The 25,934-nt window shown below is 36.8% G+C and overlaps 1 protein-coding gene across 1 annotated transcript in view; it reads left to right on the forward strand.

The window, feature by feature from the left end:
* The window catches only part of RAD18 (RAD18 homolog (S. cerevisiae)), a gene marked incomplete at both ends in the record, with an annotated part of 102,322 nt that overhangs the window by 47,023 nt on the left and 29,365 nt on the right, over positions 1-25,934 (forward strand). Inside the window, 2 exon segments of the mRNA XM_008590540.1 lie at positions 15,249-15,386; positions 24,425-24,596. Of these exon segments, the coding sequence (XP_008588762.1) occupies positions 15,249-15,386; positions 24,425-24,596 (310 nt within the window).

Raw genomic sequence — 25,934 nt, forward strand, 5'->3', positions numbered from 1 at the left:
ATTTTGTCAATATACAATGTATGTGATTATTATGGCCCAGCACCGACACCTCCCTCCCTCCTCCCTCTATCCCCTTCCCCCCAAGAATGTCCTTTCCGTTTGCTTGTTGTAACAACTTCAAAAAAGTATAGTTGTTATATCTTCTTCCCCACCCCCCACCCCCCGTTTTTTTTGTGTGTGTTTGTGGGTGAATTAATTTGTTGGTTTTTTTAGCTCCCTCCGATGAGTGAGAACATGTGGTATTTCTTTTTCTCTGCCTGACTCGTTTCACTCAATATTATTCTCTCAAGGTCCATCCATGTTGTTGCAAATGGCAGTATTTCATTCGTTTTTATAGCTGAGTAATATTCCATTGTGTATATATACCACATTTTCCGTATCCACTCATCCGATGATGGACATTTGGGCTGATTCCAACTCTTGGCTATTGTAAAGAGTGCTGCTGCAATGAACATTGGGGTACAGGTATACCTTCGACTTGATGATTTCCATTCCTTTGGACATATTCCCAGCAGTGGGATAGCTGGGTCATATGGCAGATCTATCTGCAACTGTTTGAGGAATCTCCATACCATTTTCCATAGAGGCTGCACCATTTAGAAAGTAATTTAAATAAATAAAAGGATGGTAGCTAACAGTTTGCCATTTAAAAAAATTTTGGATTAGGTGCAGTCAAGAAAATATACAATTACATATGGTCCAACATTTAGCTAAAAAAAAAAAAGTTCATCTTTACTAAATAGGTCATGTTAATTTATTTAGCCCTAAAATAAACCTCAATATATACTTTTTTTTTTTTAAAAAAAAAGAAAACCTTTCAAGTGCTTCATAAAACTTAAATGCTTAGCCTTACGGTTTAGTCATTTATTTGATTTAGTGTCAGGCTCTGTCTTACTCCATTTGTATTGCTATAACAAAATATTGGAGACTGGGTAATTTGTAAATGATAGAAGTTTATTTGACTCATGGTTCTGGAGGCCAGGAAATCCAAGAGCATGGCCCTTGCATCTGATGAGGACTTTTGCGTTGTGTCATCCCGTGGCAGAAGGCAGAAGGGCAAGAGAGTGTGAGAAAGCAAAAGAGGGCCAAACTCATTTCTGTAACAAACCAACTCTCACAATAATGAACCCACTTCCTTGATAACGACATTAATACATTCATGAGGGCAGAGCCCTTGTGACCTAATCACCTCTTAAAAGTTCCCTCTCTCAGTACTGTTACATTGAAAATTAAGTTTCCAACATGTGAACTTTGGGGGCATATTCAAACCATAGCAGGCTCCAAATATACTATTCATAAATTTTCTTCTTTTAAACATTTTTATTAATGTTTTACATACGTGTAGTTTTAAAAATACCTGTTTCTATGAGGCTTATTATAAAAAACAGCAACAGCAGTCTCGTGCTTCCTCCACCAACAACCTGCCTCCCTTCCCATTCCCTAGTAATAACTGTCAAGAGTTTTGGCTTTTCTTTTGGTAATTACATTCCTATTTACGAAAAAGATTATTTCTTCACTGTTTCTTGAAGTTTTTCAGTTTTACATGTTAACTATTGATGTGCTGATATAAAAACTGAAGATTTAGTTTTTTTGAACATTCTGACTTCTTCCTTTGCTTCCCTCCTATCCTCTGAATATTATGTTAATTTTTTGTAAGATTAGTTTTTAGTTAGTTATATTGTTTACAGCTTGAGCCAGACAATATATATACTATGGTTATAATTCCTTTCAGGAAAACATTCTATTTTTCTTAAATTTAATAATTCTCTTTTATCTGTTTAGTTTTCTGTTTACCTAGTACTAATTTATTTCTGAACGCTCCACCAGAAGTGGTAAATCACTTTCTAATACATTTAAACACATTGATTATCTATCAATGCCATTAATTTTCTCAGGAACATCTTGCCTAGAGCTATCCCCAACGTCTGTTGTCCTGTTCTAGTCTAGTCTGCTTGCTCCCTGGGTCTCCTTCATGGTTGCTATCCTGGAATTTCTTGTCGCCAACCTTCTGGAGATTCTGCTTTCCTCCCTCCTGTGTGTTGGTTCACTTCAGGATCCAAATCTGCCTCTTCTCTTTCCTCGATTTGGTGGGATAATTTTCCAGGAAACTCCCTGAGAAAGGGTATAAGGAGGAATACTTTTTGAGACCATACATAACTAGATATAATACCATTAGTATTGATTGATAGTGTGGCTGATTGTAGAATTTTAGGTTAGAAAGATTTTTCTCCACCAAATTTTGAAGGTATTCTTACATTGTCTTCTACCTTCCAGCATTGTCAGTGACTAGCTCGCCATTCTGATTTTTTATCCTTCATATGCTACATATTTTTTTTCTTTCCTGACCTATCCAAGTTGAGTTCATCGTCAACTTCTGTCAGTCTCTATCTTCTAAATATCTCCTGATTTCATACACTTCTTATTCTTATCTCTGCCACTGTCCTGGTCACATTTGCTTTCTAACCAGTCATCCCCATCTCCTCTTGCCCCTCCCTGATCCTTTAGTACTCAGAAGCCAAAACTATCTTCTAAAATTGCTGAGTCTTCTGCTTATACCATTCCTGCCTCGGTGCCCTGCTGCCATTATCAAAAACTTTTCAGTAGCTTTACATTACTCTTAAGGTAGAGTTTATAAAGTCTATTATTCCCTGTATCTGGACCTGCCTATCTCTCTAGCCTTGCCTCTCTCTTCCCCCTTACTCCTTATATTCCATCCCCTCTGGTTATCTTTTACCTCCTTTATCAAGTTCTTTGCTGCTTTAGAGCATTTGTTACCATTGTCTCTTTCTGGAATTGTTCCCTTCTTTTAATTGACTCTGTGGCTCCATCTGTACTCCCAGCTCTTAATCAGCTTAATTGCAGTTTCCACGGGAAACCTTCTGTGATCTCTCAGACAAGGTAAGGTTTCCCTTTTATATATACTTATATTGTCTTGTGCTTTCTCATAGTATTATTTCATTTGGCCATTTAATACAAGTTTTCTGAGTACTTACTGCGAGCTTATAAAAAGTAGGACAAGAGAATCCAAACATCTTTTCACATCTCTCACTATTCTAATTTGCTTTCCTTTTGAGAAGAAATAAAGAAACTTAAATCTCTCCCCCAGTCTAAGATATTAGTGATGCTTCAGCTACATCTCTTTTGACTTGTGCAGACTTTTCTTCCACTCACTTCTGCTTTGTCACAAAAGAAAAGACAGGAAGGCAGAAAATCACAATTGTTGAATATGTATTCTGTGCCAGGAATTCCACATATGTTATTTTAATAATCCTCCTAGCAACTCTGTGAAGCAAGTATTATTCCTATTTCATAGAGGAAGGAACTGAGACTTGGAAACATTAGTAAATTGCCATTATAGCTAGCAAAAAGCAGAGCTGGGAATTAAACTCAGGTTTACCAGATGCTCAAGTCTAAGCCCTTTGTAGCATTGAACGATGCTTTGAATAAGAATGAATAACATGTATGTTGGTGTATTAGTCTGTTTCTGTTGCTTATAACAAAATACTTGGAACTTGGTAATTTATAAGAGAACAAAATTTATTGCTTACATGTAGTTTCAGAGGCTAGGAAGTCCAAACTCCAGGGAACACATCTGGTAAAGTCTTTCTTTGGTGGTGACTTCAGTGATGGCAGGGTATCACATTGAGAAATGGCAGGGCAGAGAGAGCAGAGACTAATTTCATTCACTTTTTTTTAAAGCCCTCAATACCATGCCCCTGACCATCATTATTATTCCATTTACTACAGCATGGTCCTACAATCTAATCACCTCCCCAAGGCCCCACCTTTTGATTACCATAATAGAATTTCCCACCCTTAACAGTTACAATGAGGATTAAGCTTCTAATATGTGAAATGTTGGGGACACAATCCAATCAATCCACGCCAGTCAGAAACCTCTTTTTGTGGAGTGTAAACTTTAGCTTCAGGTATAGTGTGTATTAGTCCATTTTCTGTTACTCTTAATGGAATTCCTGAAACTGGCTGATTTATAAATAAACAAAATTTATTTCTTTTAACTTCAGAGGCTATGAAGTCCATGGTCCAGAGGCACGTCTGTTGAGGATCTTCTCCAGGGTGGGAACTCTTTATAGGATCTCATGGTGACACAGGCAATCACATGGCGAGGATGGCATGAGCAAGAGAGTTAACGTGCTTACTTGCTGTCTTTATAAAGCCATTAGTGACTCTCCTGTGACAGTCCACTAAACCATTAAACCATTACCCCACAAATGGATTAATCCATTCACAAAGGCATAGTCATCACAATCCAATCACCTCTTAAAGGCCCCACCTTTCAACACTGCCATATTCAGATTTTCCACCCTCTTACGCAGTTAAAATCGAGATCAAGCTTCAATGATTTGGCAGGGACAGTCAATCCCCACAGCATAGTGTTTTAAAAAGGCTTAATTTTATGACTACTATGATAGTTTTGTAATGCTTCATCTTTTTTATTTTCTCTAGCAATCTTTTAGATAGATTTCTATTCATGAGTTCTTCTTTCAGCAAAGGAAACAGTGATAGTAGTCAATATGAGCTTTAGTTGCAAATCTATGGATGTTGTATTTGAGTCAGAGGTTGAATCAAATGAATTTGTTGAGTTACCTGTGGATTTTAGGTATTAGATGCTTTTGGTAAATCTTCTTAATTAAGACTGAATTGCTCCAGTAAGATGTAGAATCTTAGCCTGATGGGAAGTTACTCTACTTGTCTAACTGCTGTGACAGACATATTTTTGAGATCTTCATACCAGAAAAAAACAAAAACAAAAACAAAAACAGTGAGCACTTCAGTTATCTCCTGAAATTTTTCCTGGGATTACCAGCTTAATCTTGTTAAATAGGCAAGACTTTTTAATATAGTTTAATTTGTTTCTTTGTTCTTTTGTTGGTCATTCACTAATTCAGTAAATATTTATTAGGCATATACTGTGTGCCAGGTGATATTCTAGGTACTGGGTATATAGCAGTAAACAAGATATACAAGATTGCTCTTGTCACAGAGCTTACATTCTAAGCAGGTAGATAAACAATACAATACATAAGCAGATGATAAAAACACAATTTTATGTGGCAAATGCTATAAAGAAAATAAAACAGGATAATTTGATAGAAATCATGGGGAGCATGAATTAAGGTGGTCAGGAGAAGGCTTTTCTTAAGTAGTTGACATTTGAGTTGTGTCTTGAGTAAAATAAAATGAAAATAGAGAGGCAATCATACAGAGCTGGAGGAAAGTGTTGTAGGCAAGAGAGCATTAAGAGCAGAGGCCCTAAACTAGGAACAAAGGAGATGGTGTTGCCAGAGTGTAGTGAGGGAGGGAAAGGGTAGTATAAAGGGAGGTGGGGGCCAGATCATATAAGACCTTGTGCGATTTTATTTTGGATTTTATTCTTACTGCAATGGGAAGCCCTTGGAAGGTTTAAGAAAATAAGTGGCATGATTTTATCTACATTTGAAAAGATCATGATATCTTTGGAGTGGAGAATATATTGCAAGAGGGCAAGAAATAGTAAGAAAATCAATCTGGGGGCTCTTCAGTCAGGAAATATTTACTGATCACTGCCTTAGTCCGTTTTATGCTGCTATTACAGAATACTTGAGACTGGGTAGTTAATAAAGAACAGAGATTTATTTCTTACAGTTTTGAAGGCTGGGAAGTGTAAGGTTGAGGGGCCTGCACCTGGTGAGTGCCTTTTTGCTGCGTCATTCCATAGCTTCAGAAGGTTAAGGGAGCAGTGTGTGAGTGAGCAAGTGATTGAATATTCACAGCCTCAAGCTTTTTTTTTTTGTGGCTGGCCTGTATGGGAATCTGAATCTTTGACCTTGGTGTTATAACACTGTGCTCTAACCAGCTGAGCTAACTATCCAGCCCTTTTTCTTTTCTCAAGCCCTTTTATAATCAGCCTTAATCCATTTATGCGAGTGGAGTGATACCTCCCATTAGCCTGCCTCCCAAGATTGTTGTATTGGGATTAAGTTTCCAGCACGTGCTTTTTAGTGGGACACATTCGAACCATATCAATTGCCAATTACTGCATCTCAGACAATATTGTAGGTATTGGGAACGTAACATTAAGAAAACAGGCTCTCTGCACACATGGACCTTACATGCTAATGGGGACAGTCAGACAATAACGAGATGAATAAAATATGTAGTAATCAGATAGTATAAGTGCTATGAAGATACCCAAGGCAGGGATGGGGAGTGATGGAGCTGCTGTTTCAGATTTAGTTGTCAGGGAATGTGCCTCTTTGAGATAGTGTTAAGATATGTGAGGAGGGTTCAGATCCCCTTACAGGCCAGCTACCAAAAAAAGAAAAAAAAGACTTGAGAGGAAAGACCTGAATGAAGTGAGGTTACTGTAGTAAATTAGGCCAGATATATATAATATAGAAGTAAAATGGGTAATTCAAGGCAAACTTTTGAAGTGGAACCAGTAGTACTTGCTGATTAATTTAATATAAGGGATGATTGAAAGAGGAGTCAAGAATGACTCCTACGTTTTGGTTTAAGCAACAGGGGAGATGATAGATAATGCCATTTACTAAGATGGAGACCAAGGGAAGATTGTGGGTGGGAAAGGGAATCAAAATTTCTGGTTTTTTCTATGAAGTTTTGATTTTTGTTGGATATCCAAGTGGAAAAAATAATTAAGCATGAATATATGAGTATAACTAAAAAGACATGTTATATTTACAAGTAGTGTTAAGTTGTGAGCCTAGTTAGGATTATCTGGATGAAGAGTGCTGATAAGGAGCAGAGCCTAACGCTAAGTCCTGAGCTTGCCAGCATTGAGAGCCGTTTTTTTTCTATGAAGTTTTGATTTTTGTTGGATATCCAAGTGGAAAAAATAATTAAACATGAATATATGAGTATAACTAAAAAGACATGTTATATTTACAAGTAGTGTTAAGTTGTGAGCCTAGTTAGGATTATCTGTCTGAAGAGTGCTGATAAGGAGCAGAGCCTAACGCTAAGTCCTGAGCTTGCCAGCATTGAGAGCAACAGTTCTCAGTTCTCCACGCCTCTTTCATTCTAACAAATTATCAGTGATATCAAAGAGCTATTGTTTATGTGGGTCATATCTATTGCTAGGTTTCACATTACCAATTAAGACCTAGAGTACTTCTGCTTCTGGCCAAGATGTAATAACAGGGACCTGATTTATACTTCTGCCTGAAATAACCAAAATAAATGGATAAAATATATGAAATAGCAGTTTTGAAGACACTGACCATCAGGCAACAAAGAACATCTTTCCCTGAGAGATGGGGAAAAAATTTGATTAGCCTTATAATAAAGTTTCCAGGCTGTGGTGTAGGCAGTGGGGATTCCACGCAGATCCTGGGGACTGTGTTAAAGAGAAAGAGCTGAGAGACCAGAGAAACCAAAGTTAGAGTTTTCAGGACAGAGTATTGGAAGCAGAGAATAGCTCAGAGAGAGAACCCTAGGGATCTGCAGAAGGTTCACCTTGAGTATTCCTTTAGTATACATAGTATGTCCTCTTACCACAGTGAAATGAAATTAGAAATCAGTAACAAAGCCTTCAGGAAAATCAACAAATACTTGAAAGCTAAATAACACACTTCCAAAATAAACCATGGATCAAAGAAGAAATTAAAACCAAGAAATTTCAAAATTGTCTAACTCACTTTAAAATAATAATAATAAATCTATTACATGTTAACTTAAGTAACGTTTTGATTTAAAAAAAAAGTCCCCTCTCCCCCCCAAAATAAAAATAAATGGAGATTTCTATTCTTTGGCCAGATGGAATAACAGACACTATATTTACAATAAAAAATTGGAAAACCAGATGAAATGTATAAAATAATGTTTTTTCAGATAATGGAAAACAGGTAACACAGGACTGTGACCCATGAGAGTGAGAAAACAAATAAGATGATAAACTCTGTAAGATGATAAACTCTATAGTCGCAGCAGCAGTTTTCAGGCACTTGATGAGGGAACTCTAAAACAACCTGGTGGTATCACTGAGTTGAGGAGACAGAAGTCAAAGTTCTTAGAGGCCACGACATCTAGAAATTGCTGGACAGAGTACCAGAAAAGAGGGGACTGCAGAGAGAAGAGAGCTCAAAGATCCATAGAAGGATCCTATTAAGTCATTGGCTGCCTAGCAAACTGCACGTGAATGAAAGGAAGCTACTTGAGACTAGGGAAAAAACTACTTAAAAGGATTAGGCAGAACAATTTCTGAAGTTTACACAGGGCAAGAAATAACTTGAATTACCACCAGCCAGAGTAGAAAAATCTCATAATGTATGTGTCCTCAGGCAGAATCCTTAGAAGGGTATTGCTCTAGTAGCAGGGCTAAATGACCTTACAGTCAGATAATACATAATTTAGGCTTTGTAGGCTATGTATGTTCTTTGTCATATCTTTTGTTTGTTTGTTTGAACAATCCTTTTAAAATATAAAAATCATTCTTAGTTAAAAGGCCATCAAATAGGTCATGGGTTAGATTTGTCCATGGGCTATTTGCTGACCTGTGCTTCAGACTAAAGTCTGCTCTAATCTTCCCTAATAAATTAAAAAAAAAAATAGACTTTATTTTTTAGAGCAGTTTTAAGTTCACAGCAAAACTGAGCAGAAAGTACAGAGAATTCCTGTATTATTCTTACCCCCAGACATGCATAGCTTCCCCCACTATTAATATCCTGTACCAAAGTGGTACATTTGTTACCATCAGTGAACATACCTTGACATATCATTATCACAGAGTTTATAGTTTACATTAGGGTTTACTGTTGGTGTTACATATTCTGTGGGTTTTGACAAATGTATAAAGACATGTATTCACCATTACAGTATCATGCGGATTAGTTTTGCTGCCCTAAAAATCCTCTGTGCTCTGCCTATTGGTCCCTTCCTCATCTCTAATCCCTGGCAACTACTGATCTTTTTACTCCCCCCATATTTTTGACTTTTCCAGAATGTCATGTAGTTGGAATCATACAATATATAGCCTTTTAAGATAGACTTCTTTCACTTTGTAATGTGCATTTAAGGTTTCTCCATGTCTTCTCATGGCTTGATATCTCATTTTTGTTAATCAGTGAATAATATCCCATTGTCTGGATGTACGACAGTTTATTTGCCCATTCACCTACTGAAGGACATCTTGGTTGCTTCCAAGTTTTGGCAGTTATGATTAAATTATGATTAAAGCTGCTGTTAACATTTGTGTTCAGGTTTTTGTGTGGGCATAAGTTTTGAACTTACCTGAGTAAATACCAAGGAGCTTGATTGCTGGATCAACCTTAACCTAACCCTAGCCTATACAGTATGCTTGGTTTTGTAAGAAATTGCCAAATTGTCTTCCAGAGTAGCCGTACTATTTTGTACTCCCACCAGCAACAAATGAGAGTTCTATTGCTCTACATCTTCCCCACCATTTGATATTGTCAATGTTTTGGATTTTTGTCATTCTTATAGGTGTGTAGAGGTATCTCATTATTGTTTTAATTTGCATTTCTCTAGTGACATATGATACTGAGCATCTGTTCATATACTTATTTGCCATCTATATATCTTCTTTAGTGAAGTGTCCAGATCTTTTTCCCATTTTTTAATGAGATTGTCTATTTTCTTATTGTCTACTTTCAAGGGTTCTTTGTATATTTTAGATAATAGTCTTTTTATCAGTTATTTCTTTTACAAATATTTTCTCCCTGTCTGTGGCTTGTCTTATTGTTCTCTTGATAATCTGTCCTAATAAATTTTGTTTTCTTTTTTTTTTTTTGGTGGCTGGCTGGTATGGGGATCCAAACCTGTGTCCCTGGTATTATAAGGCTGTGCTGTAACCAACTGAGCTAATAGCCAGCCCGCCTCCTAATAAAATTTGAAAGCATGCTTTGAAATGATTTGGTAGATTCTAAGTAGCTTGTTGTGCTCCAGAACAAAATATAATATAGTTTAACAATCATATAATAAACACAATATGATTTTCTAAATAGACGCAGAATAAGCATTTGACTAAATTGGAGCACCCACTAATGATAAAATCTCTCAGTTAACTAGAATTTCAATTTAAGGTAAGATGTCTCTGAAAAACCTACAACTAATATCATATTTAATGGTGAGGTATTGAATGCTTTCCCCCTGATTAGGAGCAAGGTGTAGATGTCCATTCTTATCACTTTTATTCATCATTGTACTGTAGGACCTAGCCAGTGTGATAAGGCAACAAAGAAATAAACAGTACACAGATCTGAAAGGAAGAAATAAAACTTTAAAATCACAGATGACATAATTATCTTTCACAAATACTATGAACCATAAAAGAAAATATGATAAATTAGATATCATGGAAATTAAAAACTTTTGCTCTTCTGAAGACACTTAGGAAAATGAGAAAGCAAGCCATAGATTGGTAGAAAATACTTGTGTTTATAAATTTTTTTTTTTCTGGCTACTGGCCTATACGGGGATCCAAACCCTTGACCTTGATGTTATCAGCACCACTTTCTAACGGTGGAAGATATTTGTAACACTTCTGTTTGAAAAAGTACTACTATCTAAGCTATGTAAAGAACTTACAACTCAGTAATAAGGCATATGCCATATTTTTAAAAAGTTGGCGAAAGATGTGAACAGACTCTTCACCAAAGAAGATATTCAGATGCCAAATAACCACATGAAAAGATGTGGTTAGTCATATTAGTCATTAGACTTTAGGAAAATAAAAATTAAAATGAAATAATACTACACACTTATTTGAATGGGGAAATAATGAAATAATAGTACACACTTATTTGAATGGGGGGAAAAAAAAGGACAGTACTAAGTGCTGACCAAAATGTGGAAAAAATGGAATTCTCATACACTGCTGGTGAGAATTCAGAATGATAAACACTAGGTAAATAGTTTAGCAGTTTGTTACAAAATTGTGCATATACCTACTATACCAACTTAGTCATTCTACTCCTAGGTATTTACCCAAGAGTAATGAAAGCATATCTCCACACAGAGATTTTTTTTTTTTTGGCACCTGGCTGGAATGAGGAACCAAACCCTTGGTGTTAGGAGGCTGTGGTCTAACCAACCGAATTAACCAGCCAGCCCTGATTTTTTAATACTAGATTTATTGAAGTATAATTTACATAAAGTAAAATCCATCAGTTGTAAATGAGTAATTTGATGAGTATTAATAGATAAATGTTATAGCAGCTTATATTATCCTAAACTGAAAACAACCCAAATGTCCGTAAACACTATGTGATGTATTCATATACAATGGAACAGTACTCAACAATAAACGAGAATGAACTTCTGACATATAAAGCAACGTGGATGAATCTCAGAAACATTATGCTAAGAGAAAAGCCATACTAAAAAGATAGCATACTGTATGATTCCTTTTATATAAAATTCTAGAAAAGGCAAAAATATAATGACAGAAAGCAGATTGGTGCTGCCAGGTTTGGGGTCAAAAGGGGGATTGACTTGGACATTTTTGAGAAAATGTGTGCCAAATATCCAAGTCTGAATAGCCATTTTGAACCTGAAAGAAAACTGAGGCATGGCTTAAACAGTAAAGGGTTGATCTGAGCCAAATTTTAGTGACTGCAGCCTGGAAGGCACTTCCAAGTTACCTTGAGAAGTGCTCTGGAGAATTGAAGAATTTGGGCTATTAAAGGAAAAGGACCAATCAGAAGTGGAAGTGGTTATAAAATTGTCTAACATTATAATCGGTGCTAGCATCTTTAGGTAGTCTTGGCAGTAAAGGACTGGTTGTAACAGTCTGCAGTCTGTGAGAAAATCCTCAGCTAAAAATTCTTCATTTTAACAGGAGATATGTGAAATAACAGTCGACAGATGGTTGGTAGACAGACAGTCAGCAGACAGATGATTGGCAGATGTTGGTCATTCATGGTGTTCTTGGATGAGTTTGAGTTCAGGGTATCCTCGGATGAGATGTGCCTTAAGCTTAAGCTAAATTGACCTCCCAACTCCATTTTAGGTGCCTTGACCAAACTGACAGCATTTCCCTTCATCACCATACTTTGTCTGGCTGTTCTTTCAATTAAAACTTGTGTTCCATTAAAAAAGTGGCTAGTTTAGCTCACAACTCAATCAAATGGATGCTTCCTCAAAGTATTCGTTATATTTTGGTGTGCATCAGAAGGGCTTTATTTGTAGTTCTCATTTCATTGCAGAGGTTAGTAGAAAGACAAGGGTTTTGTCTTGTATTCAAGGGTCAAAATTTAATAAAATTAATACCTTTTTTACTGCTTTATCAAGGATATTCTTAAACTGGCTTTTTAATTAATTTTTTTTTTTTTATTAAATGGTGAGTGCATGGCTATGTTACTACTGGTATAGTTTGACTGCTGTACAAACTATACAGTGACCATTGGTATAGTTTGTTGTTACTTCCTTGATGTGTACTAAGGTGACAGCAATTTCAGCCACTATTTGCTATTGCACTATCAGTGCATATGATAACATAACAAAACAGGAAAATAAGTTTTTAGTATTACTGTGACAATAGGTTTGACCTCATCTATCTACCCTCATCCCAGGGATCCTTAGCAGTCAGCCACTTTGAAATCTGCTGTTTGAGAGTGTAGAAGGTGGGCAAAGGAGTAGGAGCCAGCTAAGGAAACTGTAAAGGAGTGGCCGTGAGAAAGGAGGAAAACTTGGAAATGTCGTATCAGAAAATATAGGAAAAGAGAATGTTTCAAAAAGAAGAAATCATGAATTGTGCCAAATGTTGCTGTGAAAGATTATATAAGAGGAGATAGAAGGGACCCATGGATTTTATACCTCAGGGGGCAAGAATGGTTTCATTTGAATAGGAGGCATCAGAAGTGCTTAGAGTTGATTGAGACCAAATTGGAGGTGGCAAAGTAAGACCTTTAAGGTAGACAACTCTTAGGGGACGTTTTATTGTGTCAGGGAGAGCAAAAAAATGAGGTCATAGCTGGAGATGGGTGTTGGGGTCAAGGGAGGGTTTTGTTTAAGTTGTGAGATACTTGGTGACTTTCACACCTTTTTTGCTGCAACTCACAGTGAGAAATACATTTTATATCACTACTAACTATATATACACATTACTGAAACAAAAATTTCACAAAGTTATATTTACCTATTGTATTTTTAATGCATTCTGGTACTTTCTATACTACTCTTTTATTATTTCATTAAGAAAAAAATGCCAGTCTGGACATACCAAGTTACTTTCATAATCCACGTTCTCAGTTAAAAAAACATAGTCTGTGGAATCCAGAGCATATATTATGGTTGGCCTTCAAAAATTACAGCAAGAACAGTCATTTTGTGGTATTGATAGATCATATGTGCACAGACAAGGTATAATGATGGTTGGAAGATGACAGAGTTCCTATTGAAATGATTTAATATTTTTCAAAGTAGTTTGAGACCAACTAAGAAGGGGCCATGACAGGAGTTTTGGAGGTGTGAATAAAGAGGAGAAAGTGTGAGATAGTCAATTTGGAGAATAGTAAAGCAAACTTTACCAGAGAAAGGCAGAAGAGTTGTACAGCAGTGTTGAATGCCCATTTGAGAGTTATGATTATGAATTTAAAGTGAGACTAGTCAGTTTAGGAATAAGTGTATAAGCCCTTAGTGAATGTTAACCATTCCTGTTATTCTGTCCTTCATCTGTGTTTAGCTGCTTGGGTATCATGGGTGATTGGTGAAAAAAAATACATGGGATTTTATTTTGGAAGACATTGACTCCAAACTCATTTCTTAATTTAAAGTACAAATGCCCCTAAATTTATGATGGGGTTACATTCTGATAAACCCATTGTTAAGTTAAAAATATTCTAAGTCTAAAATGCTCTTAATACTCCCAATAAATCCAAAAATCGTTAAGTTGAACCATTGTAATATGGGGACCATCAGTAGATGAGTAAGTATCAGTGGCATCACTGTAGAGGGGTGTGAGTCTGTCCCACTCTTGGGAGAGCCTGGTTTTGGTCTCGTGCACCACTCGGTTCACAGGCAGACCTAGAGACATTCTGTAAGAGCTGGTCTAAAGAAGAGTAGTTGAGGCGATCAGGTTGTAAAGGGCTTAGCTTGGCACTCAAATAGATTGTATCTCAACTTGAAGAGTCAGAAAGGATGGTATGATTAAAGTATTAAAAATCTTGAAGAATGTGAATTGGTTGAACATGTACTTAGTTGTCAGCTCCCACAACTAGCTAAGCCACTTGAGACTTTTAAGAGGTAAATTCAGGACATATAACCACCAGAACTAAGATTGTAAACTCTAGAGTACTCCTTGCCAATTGGCAGGTCTCCTAAAATGAAGTGAAGAGATGAATTGGAACAGTTTTATTAGTTCTAATCTGCTGGCATCGTTCATTTTCTGGGCAGAGGCTGTTGGACTTGTTGGGCCAAAGCCAGGGCAATGGCTGCTGTTTACTTTTGGTTTGCAGCCTACTTGTTGGGTAATTAGATTTAAGAAAGAAAAAGAAAATCTCTTTTAAATCTGGGATTTTATTACTTCAGAAGATAAAGTCATTAAGCTTCCTTAACTGTTAATGCGATTACCAAGTTTCTTGAGTAATTCTTAAATCCACAATCTTTCTGTGTGCAGTGGAGAGGACTTACTAGGAAAATGGCCTAGACCTGTTCTAACTAAATTATGTAGATCCCATAGTACTTGTGTTACCCTTGCCTAACAGAAACTACATAATGACAATGGTGATGTTAGCCAATTGATTTGGGGGAGCTTAGTAAGTACAAAATAATTGTGCTCAAATGCATAGAATTAAATAGGAGTTGAAAGAAATCACCTAGCTATGTTCTCTAAATAGGATCTCACCCGTTTCTAAAAAGCTAACTTTTTTCAGTAAACTTTATGGCTAGCTCATATTTCTTTTGCTGAAATTTTAACTACTGTTTGAGAAAATTGATGTATGTTAATAATGGTAACCTTGAGGTCAGGGTTAATTATATGCTCTATTGAAAGCTTCTCTAGAGTATGAGATTTGGGAAGAAATCTAGAGTAGCAAACTAGAAATATCATGTTTCCGTGTTTGTATTTGAGGAAGAGAGAAGATAAAACAGAAAAGCTTTCATGACCCCTTAGCCCTTTGTGTTCTTGTGCTTGGCAGCTTTTAAGTTCATCGCAAGTGATTCCTAAGGATGATGTTCTTGAGCAAGTTTGTACTCTTGATACTCAGTTTGTCACTTGTAGATTGTTGACTTTCATAGGTCTAGCTTTACTGAGATCTTTTGAATTTCAGGTAAAAAACATCAGAATGAATTTCAGCTTCTGGTGGATCAGGCCAAAAAAGGATACAAAAAAACTGTTGGGATGTCAAAAAAAACAGTAACAAGAAAAGAAAATGAATCTACAGAAGAGCTATTATCTGTATGCATGGGTAAGAGATTTTAATTAAAAACAGAAATATGTTGAATTTTATTATTTATTTATTTATTTATTTATTTATTTATTTATTTATTTATTTATTTATTTTCCCCTTTTTGTCTTTTTTCTTGTCCGGCAACGGATCGCAACCCCCAGTGTCGCGCCCGTACCGGACCAGGACCGGCAACGGGATTGCAACCCTCGGTGTTGCTCCCGCACCTTGCTCAGCCAGTGAGCGGGAACCAGTCTGTATGTGGGATCTGAACCCTCGGCGGGAGCGCCACCACGCTCCCAAGCGGCACACTGTAGCAGTGCGCCACCGGGCCGGCCCCTATTATTTATTTTTAATATAAAAAAATAAAACCAAAGGAATTTACTTTGGCGTTAATAGGTATTTGAAATAGGAAACAGTATTTTTAGGTAAACTTCATGTAGCAGTTGTTGAATGTAAGTAAATTAGGTTGATTGCTTTGGGAAAATGATTGGAAGAATATTCTGAAGAAACAATCTTGTAAGTCTGTCTTCCTTTCAGTTAATGATAAATCAAAAGTTTCTTAGTTGGTTAAGCTTGAGGATGATTTCTAGGTTTAGGATTTATTGCTGGAGATCCTAAGATACCCTACAAAGAGAATAGATTATTTTTGTTATAGTACACTGGTACTATACATATAGTACATTTCTTAATTTTGATTCATTTTTATTTAATTTATTTAAATTAATTAATTTTAGGGGCAGCTGGCCAGTGTGGGGATCCAGACCTTTGCCCTTAATGTTATGATACTGCACTCTAACCAACTGAACTAAATGGCCATTTTAAAATTCAAGATTAATATTATATTTCTACTTCCAGAGCTTTGGACCAGTGAACAAAACAGAATCATAATGGGGGGAAGTACACAAGAAAATTCCTTATTTTTTCTTTATTGTGGTAAAATATACATAACACAGTATTTATCTTTTTAATCCTTTATAAATGTACAATTCATTGGCAATAAATACACGCACAGTATTGTGTAACCATCACCACTATCTGTACCCAAAACTTTTTTATTCCCTCTGCCTTCTAGTCTACTTTCTGTGTATATGAATTTGCCTGTCCTAGGTACCTCATGTAAGTGGAATTGTACAATATTTGTCCTTTTTTTTCAACTTTATGTCTATAAGCATAATATTTTCAGGGCCCATCAATGTTGTAACATATATTAAAATTTCATTTCTTTTTATGGTTGAATGATATTCCATAGTATGTTTATACCCTATTTTGTTTATCCATTTATCTGTTATGAATTATGTCTACCTTTTGGTTATTGTGAATAATGCTGCTATGAACATTGGTGTTCAAATATGCTTTCAATTCTTTTGGGTATATGCCTAGGAGTGGAATTTCTGGTTCATATGGTAGTTCTGTCTTTAACCTTTGGAGAAACCACCAAACTGTTTTCTATAGCAGCTGCATCATTTTATGTTCCCACCAGCAATGCATGAAGGTTCCAGTTTCTCCACATCCTTGTCAACTCTTCTTATTTTTTTATCTTCTTCTTCTATTGTAGCCATCTTAGTAGGTGTGAAGTGGTGTGTTATTGTGGTTTTGATTTGCATTTCCCTAGTGACTCATGATGTTAAGCTATGAAGGTTCCAGTTTCTCCACATCCTTGTCAACTCTTCTTATTTTTTTATCTTCTTCTTCTATTGTAGCCATCTTAGTAGATGTGAAGTGGTGTGTTATTGTGGTTTTGATTTGCATTTCCCTAGTGACTCATGATGTTAAGCATCTTTTCATGTACGTAGTGACCATTTATTTTTCTTCTTCGGAGAAATGTGTATTCAAGTCCTTTGCCTATTTTCTAGTTCAGTTGTTTGGTTGTTGACTTTTAGCAGTTCTTTGTATGTTCTAGGTATTAATTTCTTATATATATGATTTGTACGTATTTGCAAACATTCTCTGTGTTGTCTTCATGCTTTCTTAATATTATCTTTTCATGTACAATAGTGCTTAATTTTGGTAAAGTCTACTGTATTTTTTCTTTTCTTCCTATACTTTTGGTGTTACATCCCTGAAGTTGTTGTCAAATCCAGTGTCATAAAGATTTTTCTCCAATGTTTTCCTCTAAGAATTTTATAGTTTTATGTTTAGCTCTTTGATCCATTTTGAGTTAATTTTTATATATGATGTTAGGTAAGAGTCCGACTTCATTCTTTTGCATATGGATATCCAGTTTTTCTCAGCACCACCATTTACTGAAGACCATTCTTTCCCCATTTGAATGCTTTTGGTAGCCCTGTTGAAAATCACTTACCATGTAGGTGAAGGTTTATTTTTATTCTCTCTATTCTATTCTGTTGGTCTATATATTGGTCCACATACCAGTACCATACTGTTTTAATTACTGTAGCTTTGTAGTAAATTTTGAAGTTGGGAAGTGTGAGTCCTCCAATTTTATTCTTCCTTTTTGAGATTGTTTTGGCTATTCAGAGTCCCTTGAGATTCTGCATGAATTTTAGAATGATTTTTTCTATTTGTGCAAAAAATGTTGGGATTTTGATAGGGATTACTTTGAATCTGTAGGGTGGTTTGGATAGTATTGACATCTTAACAATATTAAATCTTCCAATCCGTGAACGTAGGATGTCTTTCCATTAATTTATGTATTCTTTAATTTCGTTTTGCAATTTTATAGTTTTCAGTGTACAAATCTTTTTCCTTCTTGGTTAGGTTTTATTTCTATGTATTTTGTTGTTTTAGGTGCTATTGTATTCTTTATTTTTGTCTTCAGTTCCACTGGTGCCATTTAGTACATTGCTGCCTCAGTATATACCTCATGAGCTTTGAACATCTCGAATTTGTTCACATAGTTGTTAAAGGATATTCCTAGAAATTAGCTTCACTCTTGAGAAAATCTGGCTTTATATCGTCCATCAGGAGAACATTTTTGTTTATTAGTTGAATCTATCTTGAATATGATTGATTGTGCTTAGGGGTCTTGTATTATATGTATATTTGCACATAAATATTGCTGTCTTTGGGGTTCAAAGATGATTGTTGCTTTTAGGTTGCTGTGTATGAATGAACATGTCTGGAAGGAGTGGGGAGTGTGAGAGAAGAAGACAGGCACAGACTGATTGAAAAGATGGATTTGTATAGAATCATACAACTGGTGTAATTGTTATTCTTTAAAATAAACATTGAAGTGCCCATGTATGTGAACAGATTCATGTTTTCTCAAGTGACAACTTAACCTTTCTCAAGTGACAACTTAACCTCTCAACTTACATGTATTGGGGAGATCTGTTGTCTGAACCTCACATTTGAGGCTCTATTCGAAGTCCTGCATTCCAAGATCTAAGGGCAGCTAGGAAGGATAATTGATTTTCAGTGCCACAAATTATTGAATAATGTTTGTTACCAAGATGGAATTTATTTTCTAGAAGCTTATGTAAGAGTGGCAGAAGTAAGAGAAGAATACAGATAATCTGCAAAAGTAAAAGATTCTTTTGAGTTGAATTCCTGTTCCCTGGTTTGCCAGCTTGATTGCATTCTCCTGGCCAGTTGAATGATATAGTTGTCTGGGTGCAGAGTTTACTGGGTGATTGGTTCCTCTTAACATGATCCTGCTGTCTGTTTATAAGAGAAGATCCTAGAGATTCTGGATGGTCACTTTGGTTAACTTCTTTTGTCCTTTTCCCAGATTAAACATTAGAAGGTGCAGTTTTGTTTTGGTCCTGAGGCTTATTGAGAACCAGACAGCATTAGGAGCTTATTTTTAGAAACCATACTCTTTTGATGTATGCTGTTCTCCCAGTATAACAAAAACCTAAAACTATTTCTAGGAAAATCTTGACTATATGAACCTGGAAAGGTTTTTCGAAGAATTTGTTTTATTCTTTTTCCATAACTTTCCTCTGATTAATGAAACCTTGACAGTTCTTCTTAGTGTGCCTTCTTAAAGGTCACTTGCCTCTATAAACATACTCTGTGAGTCGTGTGTGAGCTCTGCTTCTCTGTGAGGAACACATAAAAGGAGTTCTGTACTATTAGCACTTGTGGCTTGCATGTGAAATACTTAGTTCCTGGATCTTAATGATATCATAGATAAAAATCCCCACAGAATCCTGAAACACATCATGAGAGGGAGAGTCCTGTGCATTGAAGAATTTTTCACAGATACTATTTTTACACGCTTATTTGCAGACATTTGGTCACACCTGTATGTCACATTCTTGTAAACACTGTGATTGCATCTCTCCAGCTTCCCTGGGCCTTCATCTTTGTCCACAATAAAAGTTCTCAAAAACTGAGAATATGACAAAGTATGCATGAAAATGTGGCGTGTGTTAGATCACATGGAAATATTTGTTATATCTGATCAGTTTTCCTCTTCTGGTAAACAATTAGATTCTTTTTAACAGATTTTGAAAAATGTCTAGATAGATTCACTACACGTAACAGTGGCAAATATTGTGGTTCTCTTATTATTTGAAACTTTAGTCTTTTTTTGTTATATTTATGTTTGTTTGTCAGTGTGCTCTGATCTAGGAAATATGCAAGAATTCCCTAGTAATCTGTAAACAGAAGCCTCATTAGAATTACAGGGTTTTAGAGTCAGCCTGTGGAACACCAAGGCCACGAGTTCGGATCCCTATGTAAGGATGGCCAGTTGGCTCACTTGGGAGAGTGTGGTGCTGACAACATCAAGTCAAGGGTTAAGATCCCCTTACTGATCATCTTTTTAAAAAAATTAAAAAAAAGAAGAATGACAGAGTTTATCCTACTCCTGGTATTAAAGGAAATATTGTTTTTAAATTAATTGATCTTGGAAAAGCATGGGATGGACAATGTAATTAGATAGCACCATTGTGGTGTTGATTTTTGTTCTCTGGCTATCACTAGAGTTTTTATTTATTTATTTATTATTTATTTATTTATTGAAATATAGTTGGTTGTACATATCCGTGGGGTACAGCATTGAATAGCAATACCTATCTACAGTATGAGATGGCTGAAATCAGGATAATAAGTATATTCAAGATTATGCAATATAATTATTTTTGTGGCCCTTTACCAATTTCTCACTAACCCCTCCTTTTCTTCCCCTTTTCCACCTCTGGTGGCCTCAGTTCTGTTCTCTCCTTTTGAAAGTTCAACAAATTCTTGTGATTGTTATATCTTTCTTTCTTTTTTTAAAATTGTTTAGTTTTTTTAGCTTCTACTTGTGAGTGAGGACATGTGTCATTTCTTTTTCTTTTTTTCTTTTCCTTTTTGTCTTTTTTTTTTATGACCGGCAACGGGATCGCAACCCTCGGTGTCGCGCCCGCACCGCACTGAACCAGTGAGCGGACCGGTTTCTATATGGGATCCGAACCCTTGGTGGGAGCGCCGCCGCGCTCCCAAGCACCGCACTCTACCGAGTGCGCCACTGGGCCGGCCCCGTGTTATTTCTTTTTCTGTGCCTGCCTTATTTCATCATCCATGTTGCTGTGAATGGCAGAATTTCATTCTTTTTTATGGCAGAATAGTATTCCATTGTGTATATATACCACATTTTCTTTATCCAGTTGTTTATTGATGTACATTTAGGTTGGTTCCAACTCTTGGCAATTATAAATAGAGCTGTGATAAACATGGGAGTGCAGATATCCCTTAGACATGATGATTTCCATTCCTTTGGATATATATCCAGCAGTGTAGGAAGGTTTCCTTTTCTCTGCATCCTCACCAGCATTTGTTATTCTCTGTCTTTTTGATAATAGTCAATTTAACTGTGATGAAATGATATCTTAGTGTAGTTTTGACTTGGATTTTCCTTGTCTTAGTGATGTTGAGTATTATTTCATGTGTCTGTTGGCCATTTGTAGATCTTCCTTTGAGAAATGCCATTTCTTAATAGAGTTGCTTTTTTTTTTTTACTGTTAAGTTGTTTGAGTTCCTTGTATATTCTGGATATTAATCCCTTGTCATATGCATAGTTTGCACATATTGTCTCCCATTCTATAGGTTGTCTTTTCACTTTGTTAATTGATTGTTTTTCTGTGCAGAAGCTTTTTAGTTTGATAATACCATTTGTTTATTTCTTCTTTGTTGCCTGTTCTTTTAGAGTCTTATTTAAAAAGTCTTTGCCTGATCCTACTTCCTGAAGTGTTTCTCATGTTTTCTTTTAGGAGTTTCATAGTTTTAGATCTTATATTTAAGCCTTTAATCCATTTTGAGTTGATTTTGTTATATAGTGAGAGGTATGGATCTAGTTTCATTCTTCTACATATGGATGCCCAGCTTTCCCAGCACCACTTATTGAAGAGGCAGTCTTTTCTGCAATGTATGTTCTAATGGCGTTTGTCATAGATCATTTGACTGTGAGTATGTGGGTTGTCTGTTCTGTTCCATTGGTCTGAGTATCTGTTTTTATGCCAGTACTATGTTGTTTTGGTTACTATAGCTTTGTTGTATAATTTGAAATCAGGTAGTGTTATGCCTCTGGCTTTATTTGTTTACTTTTGCTTAGGATTGCTTTGGCTTTTGTTGTTTCATATGAATGTTAGGATTGTTTTTTCTGTTTTTGTGAAGAATGTTATTGGCATTTTGGTGAGGATTGCATTGGATCTGTAGATTGCTTTGGGTAGTATGGACATTTTCACAATGTTAGTACTTCCAGTCCAAGAGCATGGAATGTCTTTCCATCTTTTTGTATCCCCTTTAATTTCTTTCAGAAGTGATTTGTAGTTACTGTTGTAGACATCTTTCACCTCCTTGGTTAAATTGATTCCTAGGTATTTTATTTTTTTGGTCACTATTGTAAATGGGTTTGCTTTCTTGATTTCTTTTTCTGCTAGTTTGTTATTGGAATATAAGAACACTACTGATTTTTGTGTGTTGATTTTGTATCCTGCAACATTACTGAAATTGTTTATCAGCTCTTATAATTTTTTGTAGACTCTTTAGGTTTTTCTGTACAAAGGATCATGTCATCTGCAAACAGGGATAGTTTGACTTCATCTTTTCTGATCTGGATGCCCTTTATTTCTTTCTCTTGCCTGATTGCTCTGACTAATGCCACATTAAATAGGAGCAGTGAGAGTGTTAGCATCCTTGTATGTTCCTGTTCTTAAAAACTTTAAGCTTTCAGCTTTTTCCCATTCAGGATGATATTGGTGGTAGGTTTGTCATATATGGCTTTTATTGTGTTGAGATAGTTTCCTTCTATACCTAATTTGCTGAGAGTCTTCATCATGAAGGATGTTGAATTTCATCAAATACTTTTTCTGCATCTATTGAGATAATCATATGGTTTTTGTCCTGGATTTTGTTTATGTGGTGTGTCACATTTATGGACTTGCATATATTGAACCATCCTTGCATCCCTGGGATAAATTGCACTTGATTGTGTTTGTCTTTGAGTTTTGCCAGTTTGATTATAATGTGTCTCAATTTTGGATTGAATCTCTTTGGGCATCTCTGAGCTTCATGGATCTGAAGGCCCATATCTCTCCCAATACCTGGTAAGATTTCCATTATTATCTTGTTGAATATATTTTCAATGCCTTTTTCTTTCTCCTCCCCTTCTGAAACACCCATGATTTGGATGTTTTTGTGCTTAAATTTATCTGCTAACTCTCTTAGATTTTCTTCATTTAAAAGAAAAAAATTTTTTTTTTGTTTAGTCTGTCTGGGTTATTTTGAAAAGACTACCTTTATGATTAGAATTTCTTTCTTCTGCTTGCTCTAACCTGCTGCTTAAGCTCTTGGTTCTATTTTTTATTTCGTTGAACAAATCCTTTAGTTCTAGGGGCTCTGCTATGTTCTTTTTTTAAGGTATTAATCTCTTAATCTCTTTGTATTCTATTCCTCCTTCATATTCTAGATACTTTTTCTCATTTTGTTGAGTTGTCCAGCTAAATATTCTCATATCTCATTGAGTTTCCTTAAGATCGTTGCTCAGAATTGCTTTTCAGTCATTCCTAGGGTTTCCTGCTCTATGGGGTCTGGTACTTGAGAATTATTATATTTCTTTGGTGGTGTCATATTTTCTTGTCTTTTCATATTTTTACTGTATCTGTGTTGATGTCTGGTCATCTGTTAGAGCAGTTGCTTCTTCTTTTACTCTGGAGTTGACTTTAAGGAGAGAGACTTCCTCCTATAGATGTGTTTTATATTCACCATTTGGTAGGGTGGTTTAGTATTGGTTCTGGGTGCATGCAGTAGCGTAGTCTCCTTTGGGTACTTTGGCTATATTCAGTGTTGAAGTTGCATGTGAGTACCTCTGTGGCCTAGGCACTGGGGCACTTAGTGATCCCTTGCTGAGGTTAGTGACACTGTATTGGTTTGTTAAGGATGTGGGCAAGCTCTCGAGTTCTTGGGAGAAGTGTCTGGATGCCCTGTCACTCTTTGGCTGAGATGAGTGTCCCTGGGTGGGCTGTTGGCAGCCTGGTTTGTGGATCCTATGACCCTGATGAGTGCACTGGGATATGGTACAGCTCCTCATTTAAATGGGTGATCCTGAACGGGTTTTCTCTTTCTTGTTTTCTACAAGTAGAGGCTCCTCCTGGGTCCTTGTTTCCCCTAGCTGGGGGATGGGTTGGTGGTGATTGGGAATTTTCTTTCTTACTCTATTTGGGTATCCAGGGTTTCTGCCGTCTCAGGGGTTTCTGTGTGTGTCTCTGCCCAGATCAAGGCAGTTGCGTGTGCTGCACATGTATCTCCCTCCCCCAGTTGTGCTGACCTGTGTGGCAGCATAATTCCCATTGTGAATTGGGCCACTGGGTTGTGGGTCTGTACTCGCTCACTTCTTTCCCTGGGCTCTGCTGGTGACTATCATTGTCTCAATGCAGTCGAGTGGTCAGCAGGCCTCCTTCATGATGGCCATGGCTGCTCCTTTGGCAGCAAGGCACCCTTTGCTGTCTGTCACTAGAATTTTGGAATCAACATTAAATACACTTCTATTTTACTTAGTAAAAGTAGCAGTATTAAATGTTGCAGAAATAATAGTCATAAAGAGGTTTTAGATTTTAAGGTATCCTTAATTTTTTTTTATTACTTTTTATTTCTTTTTTCTTTTTTAGGACAGGAAGATAATAAAATGGAATTCTCAGATATGACTTCAGTAACAAACCACCTTCCTCAGTTGAAGCTGTGTTCCTCAGAGAAATTGGAGCCTGATAAACCAGATGATTCTTCTAGTTGTACTGATATTCTAGAAGCTCTTTCTTCACCAGAATCAGATTCATGCAATAGGTAGGAAATGTGTAGTAGATGTTTATTTTGAATTTCTATTTTCTATGCATGTGTAGATACATAGGCAGAAATAATTAGTAAATAGCTTTGAGGAATAGTGCATTCTGTCATTCTTCTTACATTTTAGTCTCTATTTACTGCTGTGTAGTCCTCACAGTGACAGCAAGGCAGGATGTGGGAGGGGAGTGCAGCACCCAGACTGTTTTCTACTCTATAGCCTTTTTTTTTTTTCCTTTTTGTCTTTTTTACTGACCGGTAACGGGATCGCAACCCTCGGTCTCGCACCCATACCGGGGACCGGCAATGGGATCGCAACCCTCGGTGTTGCGCCCGCACCGCGCTCAGCCAGTGAGCGGGAACCGGTCTCCACATGGGATCCGAACCCTTGGCGGGAGCGCCACCGCGCTCCCAAGCAGCGCACTCTCCAGTGCGCCACCTGGCCGGCCCCTCTATAGCCTTTTTATAGTTATTTTTCCTGGAGTTGGAAAAGAAAGCATGATAGGCAGTGAAATTCTTATCAAGACAATGCGTGAAGCAGATAAAGACAACAATATTGGAAAATAGAGATGATCGGAAAGACAGTGCATAGGAGAGTGAAACAGAAAAGAAAAATTTAACAGAGTGAACAAAATGGATGGGGAAGCTTTAAAAATTAGAGATTTGGCAGTGAGTCATTTTTTTATTTTTGTCTTTTTTCGTGACCGGCAACGGATCGCAACCCTCAGTGTCGCGCCCGTACCGGACCGGGACTGGCAACGAGATAGCAACCCTCGGTGTTGCGCCCGCACCTCGCTCAGCCAGTGAGCGGCCGGTCTGTATGTGGGATCCGAACCCTCGGCGGGAGCGCCGCTGCGCTCCCAAGCGGCGCACTGTAGCAGTGCACCACCGGGCCGGCCCCAGTGAGTCATTTTGAAAAGATTTTTAAATTTTTACTTACTTATTTTTTGGGTGGCTGGCACAGGGATTGAACCCTGGACCTTGGTGTTATCAGCACCATGCCCTAGCCAACTGAACAAAGTGGCCCCTCTGAAAAGATATTTTTAGAAGATGATGTATTTTTAAAAGTCTCTAGAGTGATAGAGAATATCTAATCTGAAGCATCAAATTAAGAAGAATTTTTTTTTTCCTTTTTGTCTTTTTTTTCGTGACCAGTAACGGGATCACAACCCTCGGTGTCACGCCCACACCGCACTCAACCAGTGAGCGGACCGGTCTCTATATGGGATCTGAACCCTCGGCGGGAGCGCTGCTGCGCTCGCGCGCTCCCAAGCGCCGTGCCGGCCCGAGAAGAATTTTTAATAAGAGAATTATACTTGAAGACCTTCTGAAAACAGTTTC

This window comes from Galeopterus variegatus, unplaced genomic scaffold (assembly GCF_000696425.1).
Source record: "Galeopterus variegatus unplaced genomic scaffold, G_variegatus-3.0.2 Scaffold6191, whole genome shotgun sequence".
NCBI lineage: Eukaryota > Metazoa > Chordata > Mammalia > Dermoptera > Cynocephalidae > Galeopterus > Galeopterus variegatus.